The sequence below is a fragment of the Phascolarctos cinereus genome, unplaced genomic scaffold (assembly GCF_003287225.1).
Source record: "Phascolarctos cinereus isolate Bilbo 61053 unplaced genomic scaffold, phaCin_HiC Scaffold_2;HRSCAF=192, whole genome shotgun sequence".
Lineage (NCBI taxonomy): Eukaryota > Metazoa > Chordata > Mammalia > Diprotodontia > Phascolarctidae > Phascolarctos > Phascolarctos cinereus.
Window position 1 is genome coordinate 223,770,905 of NW_027555625.1, and position 26,198 is coordinate 223,797,102.

The window sequence follows — 26,198 nt, forward strand, 5'->3', positions numbered from 1 at the left end:
TATAAAAATGCTTATTTCCTTCCCCCATGTAAGGAATTTAACAAAGCCTTTAAAAGAAAATAAACTATGTGTACTGATGTGTAATGCAGAAAAAAAATCACGGAGTTATAACTGCATAAGCACCTAGAGATATGCTCAGTTCTCTGTGGCCTTAATGTTGTGACAACTCTGTCTCAGAGTGTGTGTGTGTGTGTGTGTGTGTGTGTGCGCGCGCGCTGGCACGTGCAATAAAATAAGATAGATGAACAAAAGAACTTAGATTATGTGTTGTTATGGAGACTCTCTCCAACAGTACAAATTAAAACATGTCCACACACTTTCATTGCGTGCTAGGGAAACCCTTCAAGTTATCAGGAGCCTTTTCTAGATGCTGATATTGTGCCCGTACCAATGGACAATGGGGCTGTCTAGTGCAGAAGTATTAAACACAAAGCCTGAAGGCAGATTACAAGACCCCTGAACAAAACTAAAACATAACTGGAAAATATTTAACAAAATATATTAAAATGCAATAAAACAAATATAATGTTAATATGTGGCTAAGTCATCTGGGGTCCACAGGGATTCTTACATATGGTAGTGGCGAAATGGCCTTCTTCTTGCCATAAGACTGGCTGAGCACTTTGGTCATCTAGTTCCTTAACACTGTGTCTCCTAAACCATTTTTTGTTGGTGATATGCTATAGCCTATTGATATCCATCATGAGTTTCTTTATTGTTCTCTGGGTTACCTACAACTTTAATTAGAGACTGATATTTTGTTCTTGATGACCACATGGCATAATTGGAAAGAAACTGGTGTTAAAAAGCTAGACCTTTGTTTCTAGGAAAAGACTGGGGTTATTAAAAGCACTGTGCAATTTCCTCAATGCAATCTAGACCACTCTGCTCTTCTCATTCAATTCTAGTTACAAGCCAAGGGAACAATGTAAGCAAGATGACATCATCACTATCTACAAAGAATCCTTTCATTTGGATGTTATATTGGATATCCTACATATCCATGCTGGAGTACAACTGCGTGGCACAGTGGATACATTGCCCAGTCTGAAGTCATTATGACCCAAATTTAAAATTCGGTCTCTAGCTGTGTGCCACTGTGCAAGGCAATTAACCTCAGTTTCCCCACATGTTAAATGGGGATAATGATAGCACCAAAGTCCCAAGGTTGTTAGGATCAAATGAAATAATATTCACAAAGTGCTTGGCACATAATAAGTGCTATATAAACGATAGTTATTCATATGTTTTAAAAAATGTTTTCACATGCAACTGGGAATAAGAAATACAAAAAGTGGGGTACAGAAATCTATCCTGCTCTATAGGAAAGTAGAAGGGGAAGGGGATAAGAGAAGGGGGGGAGAGATAGAAGGGAGGGCAGACTACGGGAAGAGATATTCAGAATGCATGCCATCTTGGGGTGGGGGAGGAGCAAGATTGGGTGAAAATTTGGCACTCAAAATCTGGTGGAAGTAAATGTTGAAAACTAAAAATAAACAAATTTAAAATTTAAAAAATACATAAAACAATAAATAAATGAATAAATAAATGAATGACAGTTAATACATGATAGTGGCAAATATCTTCCGTAAATACAGATCTCTCCCTATTTAATGCCTTGCTTGACACTTAAAATCACAGGTCTGTTGAACAAATTTATTTCCATTCTTTCAAGGAAACTGGTTATTTTCACATTTGCATAGGAGATATTTTGTTGGAATAAAACTTCTAAGAGTAGGTTTTACTTTATAGAATCAAATGACTTAATAGACAACAAATAAAATTCAATAAATTGAACAAACAACAATCAATAATGGGACCTTGTATTCACTGAACCTTTCAGTAAATTGTATAATTATGAAAATGTGGTCTGTTATAATGGTCATTGGTGAAAGCCAGCTCACTCCTTTCTGATACTTTCATCAACGATGTTCTAAATATAGATTATCCTCAAAGATCCAAACAAAGTACAAAGGACTCACAAAGGAAAATACTATCCATATCCAGATAAAGAACTGCTGAACTCAGAATGGAGATGGAAGCATATTTTTTAAAAATTCATTTTTTAAATTTAATTTTTTTTACTGTATTCTTTCTCATAGTTTTATCTCCTTCTGATCTGTTTCTTCTTCCACAACTGTGATGAACATGGAAGTACATTTTACATGATAGCACATACATAAACTACATCTAACTGCCTGCCATTTTCAGAACAGGAAAGGGAAAGAAGGCAGAAAAATGCAGAACTTAAAATCTTGTAAAAATGAATGCTAAACATTTTCTTTATATATGATTGAGGAAAAAATAAAATACTATTTAAATCACTAACAAAAATTGTTTTACTTCCAATAAAGTTCTCTCTATATACTTGGTCTGGTCAAACTTTACTTACCATCTATGTTTCCATTAGCATAATTTCTACTTCCTAACATCACATAAAGGAGATTGAGATGCTCAGAATTTGAATGCAGTAGCTCCAAATGTCATGGAGGGGAAAGCAGAGTTTGTTTTAGTAAATTCTGAGATATTTTTCCCTTTTTTGAGGGGATTATGTATTGTTTTCTATCTTCATCTTCAAATGTTCTTGCAATGATCTGGCTTAATTGGAGCTCTTGCCAATCCACTGTTTTGTGAGGCTGTACCGCTCATAATCTTCCTCCATATTTCACTGTAAGATTTGGTAAATTGATTTATGATATAAGTCGGTGTTGCCCTTGGCTAACATATCTATGTTTGAGTAGGGGAACAAATATTTAATGGCTAAGGTGGTTTTCAGGTTCTTTGGGTCTCATTATGGTTACTGATTTACATCAGTTAAATGACTTTAGAAAACGGTGATAGTCTGTGTTGATGTCTGCTCCTTTATTCATACCCTGTTGATTAGTCTCAACAGTCTGTTAAGCCAAGTCAGGCTGTTGTTGCTTAGTCCTTTCTCAGTCATTTTGGACTCTTTGTACCTCCTTTTTGGAGCTGTTTTAATTATATGCCTTATTTTCTCATGTTTACTCTTGTAATTTGGTATTTTCACCTTTTTTTTTTTTTAAAAATAAGCTGAAAGACTGGCCAGTTTGTTCTGCTGGACTATATTTTTGTAGGGTTGTTTTTTTGTTTGGGGAGGGCAGTGAGAAGAAAAGATAATAATGCTTATAAAAATAAATAAAATTTTAGAAAAACAAGTGGTCTCACTGTACACAGGAGAATGATTCAGAAATGACTTCAACATACATCTTCATTGTTTGTGATGATATTTGAACATTACCATGTTGTTGTTCAGTCCTGTCCAGTTTTTCATAACCCCATGAACCATAGCATATCAGGCCCTTCAGTTTTCCACTATCTCTCAGTCTGTACAAGTTCGTGGTTGTTGCATCCATGAAACTTCCACGATAGATGCTATCCATCTCATTCTCTACTGTCCCCTTTTCCTTTTGCCTTCAATCTTTCCCAGCATCAGTCTTTTCTAATGAATCCCATCTTATCAGCGTATAGCCAAAGTCTTTAAGTTTTAGCTTCAGAATTTGTCCTTCCAATGAACAGTCAGTTAATTGCTTTAAGGACTGATTGATATGATCTTTTGCTATCGTCCAAGGGACTCTCCTCCTGCACCACAATTTTAAAGCTTCAATTTTGCAGTGCTCAGTTTTCCTTAGAGTCAAAGTCCCACAACTGTACATTACTATGAAAGAAACCACAACTTGGACTCTACAGACTTTTTTAGTATGCTGTCTATATTTCCCATAGCTTTCATTCCCAGGGAACAAGCATCTTTTAATTTCAAGGCTGCATCACTGTTGTCTGCAATGATCTTTGAACCTGAGAATATAAAATCTGACACTGCTTCTATTTCTTCCCCCTCTATTTGTCAGAAAGTGATGCAACCAAATACCATGATCTTAGGTTTTTGGGGTTTTTTTCAATGTTAATCTTCAAGCCAGCTTTCACACTCTCCTCATTTATCCTCATCAGGAGGCATCTTAATTTTTAATTACTATGTTAGTACGTCCCAATCATTAAGAAAGTATTCATGATATATAGCTCTGAGGCATCTGTGTATTCTATAAGGGCTTCTCTTGTTTCTTAAGCACAAACAACATTTTCCAACATTTTTCGCCATTCTCTCCCATGGCCACGTCTCTGCTGACATTATAGTATTAAAGTATATGTTAATTTAGTTTGGAGGCTCTTATTGAATACTTCATAAAATCTCTCAACTTCCTCATCATTTGAAACAGATGGTGTAAAAAACTAGGTGTGTCAAGCTCAAGGGCAACTACTCATCATTAATTCTCATTCCTTTTCCTCTGCTGTCTTAAGGACTATAGCACTTGAGGGGCAGAGACTACCTCTAACCCCAATGACTAAGACCTGATTTTCAATCAACAAGTGGGACCCAGAAGCATCCACTTTCTTGAACCCTTCTTCACTTGCCCATGGCTTCCCTCACGTTTACCCCCATCCTCCTGCCTTAGGATGCCTCATTTTAGACCTTGAGTCTTCCCCTGTGAAGAGTTAAAATATGGAATAATATAGGACTACTGTGTTAAGGATTACTGGCCTGACTCTTTTGGGAAAACACTACTTAAGTCCCCAAATTACTATAACAGCCTAGGACATCATCCTTCCAAAAGCTCCCTTTTATGTATTGCTTTTCCACAAGGATTGTCTTTTTGTTTATATATTTGTATTTCCAGCACTTGGCACAGTGCCTGGCATACTCAATGAATACTTCTTAACTTGTCTGAGTGAAAATGTCAAGACAGATATTATTAATCACATCTTTTGGTATTGTATCCACTTTTTCTTTCTATGAGGAGGTAATAATGTCAATAGGTAAATTAATTATGTAGATGTCCTATAAGCCATGTGATTCTTAGCATTCTCTATTCTCCCCTCTCCTTTTTTTTTGGCCACTCTGCAACTGTCACTACAGAAATGGAAGGGGACACCATAAAACTGAAGGCTATTTCATACTTTTCTGTTTGATGGTTGCCATAGGCAAATAATTCACTTAAAGTCTGACCTACTGGTGATGAGGCTATCCACACTTAGCAAGTCTGGCTCTCAGAAAGCAGATTTAGCCTACTTTTGAGAATGTACCTGAAGCCTTTCCATGATGAGAGAATCTGCCAGAGCTTATGCTTTAACAACAATAACTCACATTTATTTATCATGTATGAGTGTGCTTTCACATATATTATCTCATTTGATCCTTACCAGTAGCCCAGTGAGGAAAATGATATCTTTAGCTCCATTTTTCCTAGGAGGAAATCAGGGCTGAGAGATGTGTGATTTTGTCAGGATCACAGAGTTATTTAATGTCCAGACTATATCTGAATGCATATTTTCCTGATTTCTTACTCTAGGGTCACCTCTGTGAGGCACTGAAGCAGGACTTTTGTGGAGAGGTGTAATAGGCACACATATATACCTCCAGTAGCATTCAACGTAATTTAAAGTAAAAGGCTATTTATTCCTGGACCACTTAGTCAAAAAAAAATTTTTTTAACTTTTCCATCTAAACGCAACTAAAAACAAAACAAAAAGCAAGATGAATCAAATAGGTTAAAATGTTTCCTTACATTGGGCATAAGATTCCTCCATTTCTGAAATGGGAAAATTTAGTGACAGAAATGTTCATATACTTTCATTTATGACTCTTGAATTTTTTCGACTTAAAAGTGAAAGACACCATGGCATGGTGAATAGAAAAGCTGGCCTCAGCAGCAAGAAGATGTGGTTTCAAATACCACATATTGCATAGGCGAATTTCTTTCTTTCTTAGTTTCCCAGGTAACTCTCTAAGACTAATACAAATGATTGCATATTTGTAATAACATACCAAGCCACAGAGAAAGTACCAACCTGCAGTGGTAGGGAGTTCCCTCATCAGGAATTTCTTATATCTGTGAAAACACAGGACTGTCCCTCTCAAGCTCCACCCCTCCCCCGGGGGAAAGGGGTGGGTTAAAAACAATCTATTCTACCTACTCCTATTTGCCAACCAAAATACCACCAAACCCCAAACACCTTCACCAGAAACAAGAAGAATGGTACTGCATGTGATCAGACAACAAGAGATGATAATTATTTGTAAACACCAGAAACAATTATATTTTAAACACCCTTACCGTTAGAGACTAGCCCAAGCCACACTTTGAAAACCACAGCTCTGGACTGATAAATGCTAACAGCACGTACTTTTACATCATTACCTGTGGCGTGATCTGTTGTTGCATGCCTGACCTCATATTAATGCCAATGGGGGCAGATGCTGCAAACTGGTTTAAGATAGCCTGCCGATTTTGGTGTATCAACTGGAGAAAGACAGGGAGAAAATGAAATAACTACACTGCTACAAGCAAACATTACGTAGCATAGTCCAACAGTTAGTAGGGACATTAAATTTAAACTGCTTGGTTAAGCAAAAATAAATGTTGTTTTTGACAAACCTATTTGCCAAAAAGGAATAAATATCCAACACTTACTAAAAACCCAGTGAACAAAGAGAAGTATGCAGATATAGTCAGATATTGGAAGGTAAGTGGAAGAAGTATTTCATGATTTAAAAAAGGGCAAAATTTCAGAAAAATCAGAGAAATGGGTCAGGAAGGGACTGTAAAAGCCATCCCCTCAAATTTTCTCCTTATATGGATGATGAAAACTGAGACTCAAGATCACACAGGTAGTAAGTAGCAGAGCTGGGATTGAAACTCAGTGACTTCAAGTTCAGTGATCTTTCCAAAGCTATGCTTCCTCCCAAAAGCTTACAGTCTAGAAACACCGTCCACACACATGCACACTCCTGTTGTGTCTCTACCTCCTCTCCTCTTACTTTTTTCAAAACTCTGAAATATGGCTTTCAACCTCATCATTCAACCAGAACTGTTCTCTCTAAAGTTATCAATGACCTTTTCACAAAACTAATGGCCTTTTCTCAATCCTCATCCTACTCCTCCATGCAGTCTCTGATTCCCTTTTCTCTAAAATATTCTCTCCTTTTTAGGTTTTTGTGACATTGCTCTTCTCCTGGTTCTTCTTTTGCTGGATCATCATCATGATTATGCCCATTAACTGTGGCTGTCTTCGAAGGGGTTATCCTGGGCTATCTCTTCTCTCTGCCATCTCACTTGGTGAGCTCATTAGCTCCCATGGGTTTAATTATAATCTCTATACAAATGATTGCATATTTGTAATACATATCAGAAATCTTTACATATTCCAGTCCTAGTCTCATGAGCTAGAGTCTTACATCATTATCCATCTCTTGGACATATAGAATGGATGTCCCATAGGCATCTTTAACTTCACATGTCCAAAACTTAGCTAATTATCTTTCCTCCTAACCCCTTCTCCCTTTGAAACTTCCCTATTACTAACGGTGGTCCACTATCGTCACAGTTACCCAGATCCACAATGATGGTGTCATCCTCAATTTCTCACTCATATATCCAATCTGTTGCTAAGTCTGGTTGTTTCTACTTTTATAACATTTTTCATTTACCTCCATTTATCCTCCACTCAGCTGAAAAAGTGTTTTTTCCTAAAGCAAAGGTTTGCCATGTCATCTTCTTACTCAGTAAATTCCAGTGACTCACTATTACCTACAAGGTTAAATATAAAATTCAACGCTTTTAAAGACCTTTAAAACCTGGCCCCTCCCTACCTTTACAGTCTCATAATTTACTCTCTCCTCTTTCCTTTTCACTGGCTGTCTCCTAAGACTAGAATGCTCTCCTAGCTCACACCTCTGCATTCTGGATCCCCTAGCTTTCTTCAAAAATTAGCTAAAATGGGGCAGCTAGGTGGTAAAGTGGATAGAGCACTGGCCCTGGAGTCAGGGGGACCTGACTTCAAATCCAGTCTCAGACACTTGACACTTACTAGCTATGTGACTCTGAGCAAGTCACTTAACCTCAATTGCCTCACTAATGAAAAAAAAAGTTAGCAAAAATGCCACCTTCAACAGGTCTTTCCTGATTCTCTTACCTCTCTAACCAAAGCTAGTGTCTTCCCTTTGAGATTACCTTCCCCTTACATCACATATATGTTAAATGTATAAAGTTTTGCACGTTGTTTCATTAGAAAGTGAGCTCCCTCTGTAAAAAGACTATGCTGTTTGCCTTTCTCTGTATCACTAGCACTTAGTACAGTGCTCTGACATTGTAAGCACTTAATATATGCTTTGAATGACTCCCTTCCCCACCTGCACCCTGTGTTGCTAAACATGATTTTACTCAAGGATAATATAGGTTGGTTGAATGGAATTAGTGAAGATGGAAAAAAAAACCTTCAGCTTTTGGTTTTATAAAATAAATGGAGTAGGTAGTGTTATCATCAAGGAAGTAGTCATCCCCTTGGTTAACTCACTTAACTTCTTTAGATCTCAGTTTCCCCATCACTGAAATGACGGGACAGGGCATATGTTCTTCTAGGTCTCTCCCACCTTTAAAACCTATGATGCAGTCCATGCTGGTATTTGTGAAAGTGCTGAAAAGGTTTCCTTAACTTGAGAGAAGCAAAAAAAAAGAAAACTATCAGAGAGAAAAGACCATGATTTACTCTGAAGAAGTATGCTCTCCAGATCAGGAGCTAAGTATCAGATGCAGGCAGGCCTTCATTCTGCCAGAAACAAGCAACCTTGGAAGTATTATAGATGCCAATACTCCAGAATGGTTTCCCCCAAGTGAACTACTGTAAATATCCCTGTTCAGAAGAGTCTTTGAAGATGTGAGTAGAATGAGAGCTGCATACAATCACTAACTCATTTTAGAAGGATTTATTCACAGAACGCTTTTTCTTTGTTTTGATTGGTAAGGGGAGGGAACGCTTAATTAGAACCTAAGTTGATAAACTGGATTTGAAGGGGGGAGAAAATCTTAAAAAATAAAAACAAAACCATTAACAAATGTAACTTTCAGTCATTGTGGAATGGGGCAAACTAATATTGCAGAAGATAAGAGGATCTCATAGTCAAATGTACTTTCAGGTGGTAGTGGATATTTCTAAGATTTCATAGGCTATTTCTAAAACCAAAATAATCACTTCATCATTCAACACCTTTTATATGTTAAAATAAAGCAAAACAAAACTCTGAAGATTAAAAGTAAAGGTAATAGTCAATTTTTATAGTACAGACATACATTTAAGAGGCAATCACTAACACAGTACTCTATTCCAGATAAAATGGCTTAGTGAGTCACTATCTCTCAAAACACACTCTGCTCATTCTTGCCTCTAGCTGATACTGTTAAGCCTCTTATCTGAAATAGCCTTCTCCTGTCTACTGTGCCTGTTCAAATCTACTTTTGCTTCACATGCTTACATGAAGCTTTCATTGACTATTTCAAACCACAGTGATCTTTAATGAATTCCTTTGAACTCAAAAGCATTTGCCCATCACTGTTTGACATCATTTAGTTTATCCCTTGATCCCCATGCACTAACACGTAAAGTAAAAAAAAAATCCCATCCCATATTAATCAACAAGTTTTGATTAAGTGCTTACTATGTGACAAGCACCATACAAAGGCTGGTGATAGAAAGCAAAAGCAAAAACAGTCTGCACCCTCAAGAAGCTTATATCCCAATAGAGAAGACAACATATATTTTAAAAGATATATACAAAATACATACAAAGTAGGCAAGAAGAAGGCAATCGAAGCGGGGGGGGGGGAGGATGAGGAGAGGCCTCCTGAAAAGGGTTGCATGTCAGCTGATTCTTGAAGGAAGACAGGGAGTCCAAGAGGTAGGAGTGAGGAAAGAATTTTCCAGACATGGGGGCCAATAGGAGAAGGAAGATGGATCACAATGTGCAAGAAACAGAAAGTAGATCAGTATGGCAAGTCCATATTGTACGTGGAAGGGAGTAATGTGTAAGAAGACTTAAAAGGCAGGAAGGGGTCAGGTCATGAAGAGCTTTAAATGCCAAAAAAAGGAGTCTATATTTGATTATAGAATATGGAGTCACTGAAGCTTGAATAGGGAAATAACATGGTCTGATTTACTCTCTAGGAAAATAACTTTGGCAGTTGTGTGGAGGATGGATTGTAGATCAATTAGAAGACTTTTGCAACAGTCCAGATGAGAAGTGATGAAGGCCTGAACTAAGAATGTAGCTGTGTAAGTGCAGATAAGGGGATACATACAAGAGACCACGTAGGGTTTTTACGCCAGTGATAAAGAGCTCATTATTTCACAAGGCAGCCATTTTACTTTTGGAAGGGTCTGGTTGTTAGAGAGTTCTCTCTTATGTGAAGTCAAAATCTACCTCTCTATAACTTTCAACTCCCAATAACGTACTGGTCTTAGTTTTGCCTTCTGGAGCAAAAGAGAAAAAGCCCCGTTTTCATGTGTACTTGACATATTTAAAGATACTTGTCATCTCTGTTCCAAACTGAACAAACTTACCTCTCATATTTTATACATTTCTAATGAATATTTCCTTCCTGTCTAACTTCCATTCTCCTTCCTCATACTGGAAGCTCATACTTATGAGCTGGATCCCACAGTACTTATTGGGACAGAAAGTTTAACCAGCTCTCATTTTTCCAACCTGGGCTGGTGTGCCAATCTTTCACCATCCTGGTGGTCCTCACCTCCCAAGAGTTCATTTAGTTTGTGTTGGACTTAGGGAAAACACCTGACTGACTCTAGCCCTATTGCAGCTCAGAATTCCCAAACTCAAATGAACCACAAATCTAAGCCTACCCAGTACCAGGAACTACAGGTGCACATCCAGCCAAAAGTTGTTTTTCAGACTCTTCCATCATCCTGGCTGACATTCTGTACGGCTTCCAGTTTGACAATTCCCCTCTTAAAACGTGATGCTGAGAATGAATAATCTATATGTCTATATGGTCTGACTATGTAGTCTAACTTACAGCTAGGTGGAGATGGTACAGTAGCTAGAGAACCAGGCTTAGAGTCAGGAAAATATGAGTTCAAATCTGGCCTCGGACACTTATTAGCTGTATAACCCTGGGCAAATCAATTAATCTCTGTTTCCCCAGCCTCTTCATCTATAAAACAGAAACAGTATCACCTACCTCCCAAGGTTGCTGTGAGGATCAAGTGAGATAATACTTGTAAAGTGTCTAGCACAATTCTTGTTACACCGTTCAGTGTATAAATATAAATGTTTAGTGATAGATACTAATTACACAAAATACAATGGGATTACTGTTTTAACAATATGAATGACATATGCTAATGACTTTTATTGATACATATTAAGTCTATCGTAAAAACAAAACAAAACCAAAAACAAAACCAAAAAAAAACCCTGATGATTTTCTGACAAACCAGGTTCCCTGGAAGATAACAGTATAATCCTGTACTTATTTTTTTGAGAATCTAAATGAACAAAATATTGCTATTACTGTATACCAAATGAGTTCTATCCCTCTACCACCAAATATCAGTGATAACTGGGGCCATGTTTACTTGGAGTTGGTATATTACTCTTACTCTTAGATGAGGACAGAAGAAGCTATAAACACTGTTCTTAATCAAGCTCCTTGTTATTTTCACCTGAGAATGTTTGGGTACTGCTACTTGTTTCCATGGCATATACTGTCTTTCATTTTACCTATTTTTTTTTTGCAAATTTGTTTTCTCCCTTCTCCTCAAAATGACTACCAACTACCTACTTCACAGGGAAGCTGTGAGGTAAGTGTTTTGAACACCCCAAGGTACAGTGCCCATGTGAGCTAACACAATCACAGATCTAGAGTTGGAAGTGACTTCAGAGGCCATCTAGTCAAACCTCGTGATTTTAAAAGACAATAAAACTAAAGTCTGAGGACTCAACCAAAATCATACAAGTCACATATCTTTATAGTTATTATTGAATTTAAAGCCTCTCATATAAAACAGCTTATCTTTACCCAGTCTTCATGGGTATATTCTATCTCTTGCCCAAAGCCAATTTCCTAGTATCATAAACTATGGGCTAGATCTTTCTGTGGGATATAGTTTTAAATTTCCATATTCCTTTTTCTCCTTCATTCTCATAACTATTAACTGGAAGGAGATGAAAATATAACTACACTCAAACCTTCAATTTCCTATCTTCTAGAATTTTAGGGTCATGGGAAGTCCGAATTCCTTGTGATTATCATTCATAGAATTGCTTACACAGAATTGGAAGGAAACTCAAATGTCATCTAAACTCACCTTTAGCCAAAGCATGAATCACATTTACAAGAATACAAACTGAGTGTAAACTCCTTGAGGTAAGACACTGTGTAACTTTACCATAATATCTGCAGGCCCTCGCCCATACTAAGAGTTTGCTGCACTCAGCTAAGCAGTAATTTCCACCCATGGGTCTTAGTTTTGCTTTCTGGGATCAAGCCTAAGCTCTTTCCCACAAGACAATTCTTTAAAAATTCAGGTCCCCACAATACTCCCTTTACTGAACATTCTAATATGTAATGGCATGAACTGGACAAAATATTCCAGGTGGGGTATGACTTGGGCAGAGTACAGCAAAGGTAACATCCCCTGAATAACTGTGGCTGACAACCTATTAGATAAACATGTGAATGCAAAACTCAGGTTTCTCTCATATGTTAACCAAATTATAATTCAGTTGTCACAATCCTAAAAGTCAAATATAAAGGAGCACAAACTTACAATGGTTTTTTTGTGCATTCATTCATTTACATGAATCAGCATCAGGGATAATCAGTGGGTTTTATAAGTGTTGACCCACAGTCTGTCATAGACTAGAAACTTAGTCCAGAAACACAGGAAGCCTTCCAATTTATATCAGGCCTACATGCAGTAATTTCTGTACTACTTATAATATGACCAGCCACCATGACATACCTCTTTCTTCTTGTACTAACAGGAGTCTTGATAATTACTACTGCCTATGAATCCTCTTGAATGTTTTTTGAAGCATGAAGTGAGGTTTCATTTTTAGAACCTAAGTATGTTACTTAACTTTTCAAGTATGTTTATCTTATTTCCTCAACTAAACTGCAAGCTCTGAGAGCAGGTGCTACATTTTTTTTATTTCCTCAATAAAGGACTATTTAATAAATGAAATAAAAGTGAGTTAACACATTAAAGTCTAGTGGCCACTTACTCTGATGTCCTTAGCCAGATGAACAAAAGATTAGACCAGAGTAGTTTACCTCCAATCCACACCTATCCCAGATTGTTTCCTGTCTTTTCTTTTCTTTCCCCTTAACTCTCACTCCCACATTTATTGCTATTTTCCCCCCACCATGTCCCTCTCTTTCTTCATGCTTATTTCCTCCTTTTTCTTCTTCTCATTTTCCTTTTTATTTTCTTATTCTTAACAGGCTATAAATATGAAACATAAGCATGGTGTTACTATCTGTTGCATTTACTTGAATAGCTTTGTGGCACTTTCTCTTAGAAAAAAAAAGTGAAAAGTTTTATTTTTTTACCCTTGAAACAAAACCAATAAAACTTGGAAGAAACAAAATCAAATTACCTTTTTTTGGGTGAAACTTTTAATAGTTTTTCACCTGAGTCAGGGATAGGGGGGAAAAGTTCTTCAGTCCAGGTTTAGGCTGAGATAAAGATAATAAGATCTTTCTTTGACAAACATTGCGGCAATGGACTCCATTCCATCATTAAAGTAACTGTTTTCATATCACAGAAAAGAGCTGTGAAGCTTTCTCACATTTAGAAGAAAGTACCCACCATTATATAATAGTACTTACCTGCTGTTGTCCCTGCAACCTTTGCTGCAGTTGAAGTCTAAGTTGGTTGGGAGCAGCTGGAGGCCTGGTTAGAGTCTGCCGGGGCTGCATGCCCATGTTAGTAGGAAAAGCTCCCCGAGGTGGTGGTACTTGAACTGGCATGGTTCCCATGGCAGGCTTTTGCCTAACTATGCCTTGGAAAGGACTGGGGAGATTAGCAGTAGGTGAAGCTGAAGAATAAGGCTGAGAATACAGGCTGGACCTTTCCTCTATCATTAAAGGTGGTGTTGATTGTTGTGGTTGAAATCTCTCTGTTAATACTTCCAATCCGCCTCCCTGTTGCAAAAGGAACCACAACGATCTGAAAATGAATTTCTAAAAACAGGTGACATTTTTGTTTTGTGACATTTGTTAACATTATAATTTCTGATCTAAGAACAGTATAACTTCCAGAAAATGCTACTGAATATATCTGGGTTTAACTTATAGTCAAAATAAAGTTTAATTACGTGCTACCTAAATGCATAAAGAAAACCGCTTTCAAGTAGAATAACAGAAAATGAAAATACAAATAAAATAAACCTCTAAATCAATGAAAGATCACTAAATTTAATAAAATGTCTTATGGACAGGTATAAGAATCATCCAAACACCACGAGAAAGATTCTTCAAACTGGAACTTCTGACCTATGTTCTTTTCCATCTTAAAATTCATGATATTTTGACCCATACTCAGGAAAGAACAAAACTGTTATGGAAGTAGCTTGGTAGAGCTGGAATGCTGACATGAAATTGACTGAAGACAATTAATACATGGCAATTAAAGACAAATTATCTCAATGCTTCAGGAGCTTATTTTGTCAATGTTTGTATTCTCTTCATTAATGCTAACTGAAAATCCTCTATGTCTTAAAAGACAATTTAATGAGTTGCTGCAGTCAAAATATTCACCAACTGGTAACCAACTAACTTTCTAGCTACAAGTTTCTCTCCAAACTCAATTAGACTGGTTTCCAAATAACTAAGCCCATACACATGAAACCTCTCTAGCTTGGCAGATGGCAATCAGGGCATGCACTCTGTTGGCATATACTTAGAGAACCTGGGATTTTCTCCAAGCCAAAATGAGATATTAGAGTTATATGTAGTTCATAGTATATGTTATAATTCTAATAATTTTCACAAGAACTATTAATTTTAAAATTAGCTAGATAAAATGTAACATGGAACCAAAGTTTTAATAATTTTGATCATCTGTCTTCTTTTTAATCTGGGCAGGATTTTTGAAATAGTCTAAGCTTTATGGAATACCTGGACAAGTTTGTCAATTCCCAGGGCTCGATCTAGCTCAGCTAGTTCAGTTTCATCCTTGCCACTAAGAAAGGATACCAGTTGATCAAGAAGAGCCTTTTCATCATTTCTTCCCTCTATTGTTGTTGGTGGGCACAGGAGTTCATCTAGCTGGGAAGTGATACACTGGCTGTAGAAATGACAAGACAATCAGGTTGAATAACTATGATGTCAAGAGTTAAGAATTCATCAGTTTTGACTTGGTAAAAAAAAAGGCAACAAAACTTTTCTGCAAAATTCTCTGTTCAAATTGTTATATTAGTGCACTGACTAGGAATGTAATTTGCACTCAGTTTATAAAATATAATAGAATTGTTATGTTTCAATATGCTTCCCATTTATTCATCATCCACTGTAGTTTTATTCTATATTTTTCCCATTAGCTTTGGAAAAATTTAATGAAAAATCTATCAGGTCTATAAAAGCAGAGGAAAAGTGTTTTAAGCAAGGGCAAAATCTGGAAAATTGTCCACAAATTCTAATGAAATAATTTAATTTGACTTAGTAAGATCACTGGCCAAAAAATTTAAAGAAGCTATACTTAATTCAATGCAATTGAATTGAAAATAATGTTAACTAAGTAACATAAATAATAACTTTTTTTTACAAAAGGTACTTATCAATGACAGTTAATATCAACAAAAGAATACAATGGAGAAAAACTTTTTAACTATACCAACAGTTAGCAGCACATCTTTACTGATTTTGTTAAAGTATCAATTTATAAAGTTTAAATAAGGAAAGTGAAAACACAAGTATCCTGTTTCTTAAAATATGAAGTAGAAAAGAGCCCACAGTTCAGTCAAACACAATACTTAATGCTATCTAGCCAGCCTTCCATTTTTGTGTGTAGCACCTTACTTCTTAACAGATATATTTCCCTAAAGTCATTTTATAGGTATTTCCTTATATATAGGAATTCATACAGCAGAATTCAGAGTTTTTAGAACTGGGGTAAAATAGGGCACAAATTAATTCTGTCATCTAAAGATGGAAATACAGCGATACTTAGGCAATGGGAGTTATTTCCCAATTTCAGGAATAGGACCGATTGCACATTTCTATAACAGTGATAATCTGGTCCCTCATTTTCTTTTAGAGTATGCATATATGTATATATTCATCCATTCATCCACCAAGTATTTACTGAGCACCTACTCTGTGCAAGGCACTGTGGTGGATGATATGGGGGCTCCACACACATAGGCCTTGCCCTCAAGAAGTTTTTAGTATAGATGAAAAGATAAGATACAGGCAAGCATTTTGTGAGCCCTCATTCAGGAAAAAAGACTAGAAAGGTCACATCATGTAAGCTCATACACACAACTATGTAGGGGTTGACAAAATCAAGTGTTGGCAGGGTCCCTCTGTATAATTAATTCTCACCACTCATGTCTGACCAGAATTGTAGTGGTGGTGGTGAGAAAGGAATACTAGGGGGAACCTGGTTTATGGTACACTCTGCAATCCTGGTTGAGTTACCACTATTCCTGAGAGGATTAAATTACTTGTTACAATTAAGGTTTTGTGTAACATCCTATTATCTTAGTGCTGAAAAAGGCACCAGATAATTTTATAAGAGAGGCACAAGGGGAATGGAGGAAATATTTTGTGGTAGACAAGACCTGCTCTTGCTCCATCCACTAAGTCATATTATGAGATCTAATCATGATGTGAAGTTCTTAACAATGGAATGCAAGCTCTGACATGAAAAATTCTGAAAGACAGTTTTAGATTCTGTCATGTTCGTTATCTGAGGACCAGGCTAGATAAATTCAGAAATACTGGTCAGCATGTGTTTTTTTTTTGGGGGGGGTGTTGGGTGGGAAAAGCAACTCACAAATCTACTAAGGAGTCTAGGCCTTGTGGTCATTATTAGTAAAGGCAGTCTCCTCCCCTGCCCCCCAAATAAAATCACTGACTTCTGAAATATTAAAATGCTAAAAAAGGTAACTAATGGCCTTATAACCACAAAATAAAGGGTAAGCAAAGAAAGGCACTTTTTGGAAAGGAATTTTGCCCAAAAAAGGAGGTTTACATAATTGCTAGAATGAAATCTTATTTATAATTTTTATAAGTTATCAATAAAAAGGAAGGTACAATATTATGTAGGTTTGCTAGTTACAACAAGCTTTTCCAGGAAAAAAACACAGATGTAGAGAAAAAGTGAATAGACTGATTTAAGGCTAAGTGAATAGGCAGAAAAGATACCCTTTTAAGTCTATAACTCATTACCTTTCTCCCTAAAACATGGGGTTACTTGCCTAACCTTTCCTCCACATTGAATCAGTTCCCAATCACAGCTTCTCTTGGTCTACTTCACGTCCATCTCTAGGTCTTTCCATTTCCACTGTTATTAGACTCATCTCCTGTATTTAATACTGTAACTAAGGTAATAGTCTCTTGATGGTTTTCCCTTCCTTCAATTCACTATATGCTGTTTAATTCTCCTAAAGAGCCACTTTAATTATGGTACTCCGATGCTAAAAAATAGGCAATTGTTTCCTATGATCTAAAGCCCAAGGTTCCAAGATTCTTAATTTGGCCCAAACAACTGCCTCTATCACTATTTCTCTAAATGAAGCCTATACTGGGGCAGCTAGGTGGCACAGTGGACAGAGCTCTGGCCTTGGATTCAGGAGGACCCGAGTTCAAATCCAGGCTCAGACACTTGACACTTACTAGCTGTGTGACCCTGGGCAAGTCACTTAAGTCTGATTGCCTCACCAAAACTAGATAAATAGATAGACAGACAGACAGATAGATAAATGAAGCCTATACTCCAGCCAAACCTGACTATTAGCCCTTCTCCAAATGAACTTTCCCATTTCCATGTCTTTTTTCATATTATTCCCTTTGGTTGGAATGCCTTCCCCTTATTCTAACTCCTACTGAAATTGCTTTTATTCTTCAAGGCCCAAGTTAAATGCCACTTAATTCATGAAGATTACTCTAATCACCATAACTGGAAGGAAATTTTGCAAGTGATACTATATACTGTACTGCCTTTTAAGTATGTATATTTTTTTTTGTTCTTTTTAAAAAATTTTTTTAAATTTTATTGATTTGTTTTGATTTATCAACAATTACTTCCACATGCTTTTGAGTTTAAAATTTTTCTCCCCCTTCCTCCTCCCTACCCTCCCCAAGACAGCGCACAATCTGATATAGGCTATATATTTACATTCCTATTAAACATATTTTCACATTAGTGAAGTTGTAAGTAAAAATTAAAACCAATATGAGGAACCATCAGAAAGAGGAAACAAAACTCAACAGAAGGGGAAGAAAAAGATAGTGATTCAACTTTCACAGTTATGATTATTATCTGTCTTTTTCTCCATCCTTTTCCCCCCATTTATGCTTTTCTTTCTCCTTTCCCCCCCTCAGTGTTTTGCTTTTCACCACCGCCTCCTTCAGTCTCTCCTCCCTTCTATTATCTTTTCCCCTTTTCTTCCCCTTTGTCCTTGAGATATTTTATGTTTTCGTCTATTTTTTCATTTTTTTGTTTCTGTTTGACTGATTCTTGTTCTCTCCACAGAGTCATTAGTTTCCATTTGTCCAATTCTAGTTTTTTTTAACAGATTGTTTTCTTCTGTTAGTTTTTGTATGTCCTTCTTCAAGTGGCCAATTGTATTTTTAAGGGATTTGTTTTCTTCAGTGTACTTTTTTTCCAGTTGACCAGTTGTGTTTTTTAGGAACTTGTTTTCTTTAATGTACTTTTTTTTTCCTATTGGCTAATTGTAGTTTTTAAGGACTCTTCTACCTCTCTCATTAGACTTTTGAAATCCTTTTTAAGCTCTTCTAAGAAGGCTTTTTGGGCTTTACACCAGTTCATATTTCCTTTTGATGTTGCAGATGGGGGTGTGTTGACAATGTGTCCTCTTCAGAATTTCTGTCTTGATCTTCACTCTTTTCATAATATGAATCTATAGTACGTTTCTTTTTACTCATGGTTTCCTTATTCCCTGGCCTTTAAAGAGATTGAGCTCTCCTGCTGGGGAACACAGGGCACTGACCCAAGCTTCTTGTGTTGGGAGTCTAGGTCTTGGTCACTGGCTTTGTGTGCTGGGGCCTCTTATCTTGGCAATTGGAGGGTGTAGGGTTTTGGCAGCTTATCTCGTGTTGGGCTGGAATCAGCAAGGCTGGAACTTTCAGGCAATTCTAGGTTGCCCGCTTTTCCTTTCCTTTAGCTTTCTTCAGCTCTTTTTAGATGGGTGCTGCAGGGTGTTTATCTGCCTGGGGCCCCCCTGCAGTGTCGTCTCCTTCGTTTCTGCTAATGCACTGGGAGATTCCTTTGTGGTAGAATGCTGAGGCACCTGGTGGTTTTCTGAGCTGGTTTCCACTGGTTCCCCAACCAACCCTCACTGAGGCACCTGGAAGTTCAGGTGTTGGTATTTGCCTGCTCTACCATCTGGGCTTCAGGATCTCCTCCTGGTTGACAGTTGGAGGCTTTAGGGTTCTGACAGCTTACCTATTGTTGGGTTGGAATCAGCAAGGCTGGGACTTTAGGAAGACTCTAGGTTACTTTCTTCAGCTTCTTTCACATGAACTCTGCAGGGTGCTTATCCGCCTGGGGCCCTTTATACTGCTGCTTCCCTTATTTTTGCTGAGGCACTGGGAGACCCGTTTGCTGGGCTGCTGCGCTGCTGTTCCCCATCTTTATTCTAGTTCAGTTGTTCCAGGGTTTTTTTTTTCTGGGGTGATATTTTCTGGGTTTTCAGAGGTTGACAGGGGAGAGTAAGAGCAACTACCTTTTTACTCCGCCATCTTGGCTCCCAGAAGTCGAAGTCCTTAAGTATGTATATGTTACTAACCCAACAAGAATATAAGCTTCTGTGGACAGGGAGCATGACTTACTGAAAAGAGTGCTAGATTTAGAATCAAAGGACCTAGATTCAAATCCTGTCTCTGACACTAAGTTCCCTTCCAGATCTATATCTATGATCCTTTGATACTCTACAACTCATAGAATATTACCTTGAATATAATACAATATTGTATACAATAATACTTGTACATAAGTTTGAAGAATTAAAGAATGACTAACTAGGAGATTTGAGAAGGGCTGCAAGTAGGAATGTTTCACCTGACGTATTATATACTACTATACTTCCCTTTATGAACTTTATGGTCCAGACAAACTGGCCTTTTGGCTGTTCTTCACAAGACTTTCAGTTGAATGACTTTTCTTTAATATCATAAAAAGCATCTATCTAAAACCAAAAGCAACCATCATATGCAATGGGGATACACTAGAACCTTTTCCAATAAGTAAAGAAATGAAGCAAAACCACTTTCCCCATTATTATTTGATATAATTCTGGATCATCTATAATAACGTTAGAGAATGACTCAAAAGAAATATAAGAGGATACCCCCAACACACCCTTGTATGGAGGTGGAAGGAACAAAGGCGTTACACAATAGCATATTTTTTTGGACTTCTTCAGTTGTGCTGACTTTTTTTTCCTTTTCTTTTTCCTCTTTCCTTCTTTCTTTGTCTTTAGAAAGCACTTTTTGTTGTAAGGGATAATTCTCTGGAAAGGGGAGGTGAAGGATACTGGAGATAACAATGACAATGTAAATACAGAAAACATCAATAAAAATTTATTTTATAAAAAGAAAACACATCACAATGAACCATGATGGGGAAATTAAAAGAAAAAGTCACAGTGAATAATCTTTTTCAAGACCAGGTTAGCAAAGGGAGAGAGGCAGAGCTCTTTGGACAGTGGGATGAAGGTATGGTCAGGAGTACATGTTGTACAGAGCATTCTATCTCACAGGGAGAGACTGTACAAATGGGCAAGTGGAAGTCCCAGACCCACGCAAGGGCAACCCTTAGACTCATTGGTACATTGCGACAGGAATAGGGCCTGGAAGCTCTGACACCCACTACCAAGTTTTAGGTCACAAATCCAAGGCAGAGGTGTACCTAGGGATGGTGTTCCCAGGGGGAAGGAAGTCCTGAGAGGTGTACCAAAAAAGGAGGAAATTCAGAAGCAAGCAGAAATGGTGTGGCTCAGATTCCTGGAGCAGAATGGAGTTTTAATTCCAGCATCTAGCCCAATCCACAAAGGAAGAGCCAAGGCAGAAATACAAGAATTAAGCAGGACCTACAATTCTGTCGATATGAATCAAAAGGGATTCCTAGGTATCTGACAGTGGTTGACTCCAATATGAGTCTATGGCTGCTCAGACCTCAACCCAGGTCAAGAACTTAAAGGGTTCAGTCTTGATTATCTTAAGAAAAGAAAAGAAAAGAAAAGGAAGAGAAGAAGAGAATAGTACAGAGAGAAGGGAAAGTTTAGGGGAAATTAACTCACATAAGCAAGGTGCATAAACAAACAAGGGGAGGTGGGAATTGTGAGACCTGACACCTCACTCTCATCTGAACTGGTCAAATGAAGGAAGAATGAATATACACAGACATAGCTAAGTATATAAAACATTTTACTCAACAGAGAAATAGGAAGAAAAGGGAGAAACAGGAATTAGAGGGAGGGTAGATTAAAGGAGGGACAGTCTTAAGCAAAACAAACTCTAAGAAGGGGTGTACAAAAGTATTTATGGTTCTTTTTGAAGTGGCAGAGAATGAGAATCTGAGGAGGTGACCATCAATTGAGGAACACCTGAAGAAGCAATGGTATATAAATGTGATGGAAAATAATTGTGCTGTACAAAACAATGAAAGGGATGGTTTCTGAGGGACTGGGATAACTTGTGTTAAGTGAATAGAAACAGGAGAACAATCCTTATGGTGACAACATAACAAACAACTTTGAGAGAATTTGGAGTTCTCATCATCCACAATTCCAGAAGATTAATGATGAAACATGCCACCCACCTTTCAAATAGAGAAAGTATTCAGAGTGCAGAATAAGATATAATCTTTTTTTGGCCATGTCTGTGACAGGAGTGGTATTTCCCTTTTGTTCTCAATTTGAGTAGGGGAGAGATTAAAGAAATGAAGAGAGGGAAGATTGTTCAAGATTGAAAAAAATTTAATTAAAAACCATTTTAATATATTTCCCTATTTAACCTATTTGGTTCAATTCTCTAAAAGGACTTTACAAGATTAGAACTATACTCACAGATATCTGTCAGAGCTATCTACATCTACAGGTCACATACAAGCTGAGTTTTGCATTTTTTTTAAAAAAATTTATTTTTGATATTATTTTAAAAATTTTGAGTTCTAAATTCTTTCACTCCCTCTAGCCCTTTCCTCAGCAACTGAGAAGGCAAATAATACGGTAACAATTATACATGTGAAATCATGTAAAATACATTTCCATATTAGCCAAAGGAGTAAAAGAAAGAAAGAAAGAAAAACAAAAGAAAAATATACTTCAATTTGTACTCAAAATTCATCAGTTTTCTCTCTTTGGAGGTAGACAGCATTTTTCATCATGAGTCCTTTAGAATTGTCATGGATTACTGTCTTGATCAGAGTAGCTAATTCTTCACACTTGATCATCATTACAATATTGCTGTTACTATGCTCAATATTCTCCTGGTTTGGGGGCAGTTAGGTGGTGCAGTGGATATAGCACCAGCCCTGAAGTCAGAAGAACCTGAGTTCAAATCCGGCCTCAGAACAAACACTTTACACTTACTACCTTACTACCCGGGGCAAGTCACTGAACCCCAATTTCCTAAGAGATGTATATACATATTCTCCTGGTTTTGATCACTTTACTTTGTGGCAGTTTATTTAAGTCTCCCCAAATTTTTCTGAAATTATCTCCCTCGTCATTTTATGGCACAACAGTATTCCATCACAATCACATACTTGTTTACTCATTCCCTAATTGACAGGTATGCCCTCAATTTCCATTTCTTTGTCAACACAAAAAAGAACTGCTATAAATATTTTGTACATATAGGTCCTTTCCTTTTTGTTTCCTCTCCCTGGGATATACACCTGGTAGTGATATTGCTAGGTCAAAGAATTTTATAGCCCTTTGGACAAAGTTCCAAATTGTTCTACAGAATTGTAGGATAGTTGTCAAGTCCATCAACAATGCATTAGTGTCCCTGTTTTTCCACATCTTCTCCAGCCTTTATAATTTTTTTTCTATCACATTAGCCTCATTCTGTGAGGCAGTATCTCAGTTGTTTTAATGTGCATTTCTCTACTCAACAGCGATTTAGAGCATTTTTTCATATGACTATAGATAGCTTTGATTTCTTCTTCTGAAAACTGCCTGTTCATATCCTTTGACCATTTAGCCAATTGTGGGATGGCTCAGATTTTTACAAATTTGACTCAGTTCTCTTGATATTTGAGAAATGAAACTTTTATCAGATAACCTTGCTGCAAAATACATATATATATATATATATATATATATATATAATTTCACTATGACACCTTTAAGCAAAATGTAATATCCATGATTATCCTTTCTTTCTTTTTTTAATTATTTTTTGGTTACATTTTAGGTTCCAAACTGTCTTGCTCCCTCCCTACTCTGCACTAGATATGGTCACCGTTTCACAGAAACTCACACACAAACCATACTACACAAACTTTCATATATCAGTTCTTTCTCTCGAGGTGGATAGCACCTTTCTTCATAGGTCCTTTATAGTTGGTTTGAGTATTTATAATATTCAGAATAACTTAGCCTTTCACAGTTGTTTTTCAAACAATATTGCTGTTACTGCATACAATGTTCTCCTGGTTTTGCTCATTTTACTCATTCTTTCATGCAAGTCTTTCTATGTTTTTCTAAAATCAACCAGCTCATGATCTAAGACAATTCCAAAAGACTCATAATAGAATATATATATATATATATATATATACATATATATACACACACACACACATATATACACACACACACACACACACACACATCCAGAGAAAGAACTATGAAGTCTGAAGACTGAAGCACACTATTTTCTCTCGTGATTTTTGCCTTTTGTTCTGATTCTTCTTTCACATGTGTGACTAATGTATAAATATTGTTAATATGATTGTACAAGTATAGCCTATATCAGATTGCATGCCAGTTTGGGGAGGAGGAAAAATTTAGAACTCAAAATCTTATAAAAGTTAATGTTGAAAAACTAAAAATAAATTTTAAATAATCAACTAGTTCCATTATTTCTTACAGCATGGTGATATTCCATCAAAATCATATACCAGAGCTTGTTTAGCCATTTCCCAATTGATGGGCATCCCCTCAATTTCCAGTTCTTTGCTACCACAGAGAGATGCTATGAATACTTTAATACACACAGATTCTTTTCCTTTTTCCCTGATCACATTGGGAAACATCTAATAGTGGTATTGCTGGGTTAAAGGGCATACATAGTTTCATAACTTTTTGGGCATAATTCCAGATTGCTCTTCAAAATGGTTAGATCAGTTCACAGTTCCACCAACCGTCCCAATTTTTCCATGCCCCCTTTGAACATCTGTCATTTTCCCCTCTATCATTTTAGCCAATCTGAAAGGTGTGACATGATACCTCAAAGAGGTTTTTTTTGGTTATTTCTCTAATTGATAATGATTTAGGGAATTTTTTCAAATAACTATATAAAGTTTTAATCTCTTCATTGAAAAATGACACATTCTTTTCCTTTGACCATTTATCAATTGGAAAATGACTTATATTCTTATAAATTTGACAAAAAAGTTCTTTATATATTTGAGATATGAGACCTTATCTGAGAAATTGTCTATACATTCCCAATTCCCAATTTTCTGTTTTCTTTCTAATCTTGGCTCCATTGGTTTTATTTGTACAAAACCCTAATAATTTAATGTAATCAAAATCATCCATTTTATATATCACAATGCTCTCTATTCTCTTGTTTATTCATACTGTTCTCTAATTTATAATTTTGATAGGCAATGTGTTCCATTTTATTCTAATCTTTTTATCATACCTCCTTTTCTATCTAGCTCACATATCCATTTTGACCTTATCTTGGAAAACAGTGTAAGATATTGGTTCATAACCAGTTTCTGCCAGATTACTTTCCAGTTTTCCCAACATTTTTTTTAACCAAAAGGGAATTCATATCCCAAAAGCGAATTCATATCCCCAAAGCTTAAATTTTTATATTTGTCAAACACAAGGTTACTATAATAATTTACTAATGTGTATTGTATGTCTATTGTGTTCCACTAATCCACCCTTTTATTTCTTAGCCAGTGGTACCAATTTTGATAATTACTGGCTTATAACTTAATTTAAGATCTGGCACTGCTAAACGTTCTTTTACATTGTTCCTTTTAATTAGGTCTATTTTTGCTGTTGCTTTGTTTGAGATCATGATTGCTATTCCTGCCTTTTTTACTTCAGCTCCTTATTTTAACTCCTGTGTGTGACTTCTGGTTTCAAGTGTGTTTCTTGTAAACAACATATTTTTGAATTCTGGTTTTTAATCCATTCTACTATCTGCTTCTGTAAGTTCATCCCTTTCACATTCACAGTTATTATTTATCACATAATTCCCTCCATCCTATTTTCATCTGTTAATCCTTTTTCTTTTTACCCTCTCCTAAAAAATCTGTTTTGCTTCTGACTACACCCTCCCTTAATCTGCCCTCCCTTTTATTTACTCTTCCTTTCTCTTCCCCTCCGAGTTCACTGTTGGATAAGATAGATTTTTATATCCAACTGAGCATGTGCATATATATATATATATATATGTATATGTATATGTATGTATATGTGTATGTATATGTGGTATGTATGTGTATATGTATATGTATATGTATATGTATATGTGTATATATACTATTCTCTTTGAACCACTTCCAATGAGACCAAGAGTTGCCTGCTACCACCACACCATTTCCCCCTCCATTGTAAAAGCTCTTCCTTGTGTCTTTTAAGTAATATAACTTTCCCCATTCTTCCTCTCCCCTCCCCCTTTCCCAGTGCCTCCCATTTTCTCACACACCCTTCCTTTTTGTTCTAAGATCATCCCAACATGCCCCCAAAAAGTCCTAATTCTAAATTAAGATTCAAGATGACCTGAAAGAAGCATCCCATTAAAGCACTGGTAAAAAGCAGGATTAGATTAAGTAGTGAGTACATACAGGCATACCTCATTTTATTGTGCTTCACTCATATTGTGTGTTTCGGGGTTTTTTTTGGGGGGGGGGGGTTAGGCAATGGGGTTAAGTGACTTGCCCAA

At 36.7% G+C, this 26,198-nt stretch overlaps 1 protein-coding gene across 11 annotated transcripts in view; it reads right to left on the reverse strand.

Annotated features, from left to right (window-relative positions):
* Nucleotides 1-26,198, reverse strand: part of NCOA1 (nuclear receptor coactivator 1) — a 213,862-nt gene that overhangs the window by 24,742 nt on the left and 162,922 nt on the right. For 10 of the 11 annotated variants that reach the window (XM_078149820.1, XM_078149819.1, XM_020983963.2 and 7 more), the window contains 3 exons: nt 14,991-15,159; nt 13,701-14,015; nt 6,213-6,314 (listed from right to left, as the gene is read on the reverse strand). In XM_078149820.1, the coding sequence (XP_078005946.1) occupies nt 6,213-6,314; nt 13,701-14,015; nt 14,991-15,159 (586 nt within the window). The remainder of the gene's footprint in view (nt 1-6,212; nt 6,315-13,700; nt 14,016-14,990; nt 15,160-26,198) is intronic. The other variant, XM_020983969.2, reaches the window with a different exon arrangement.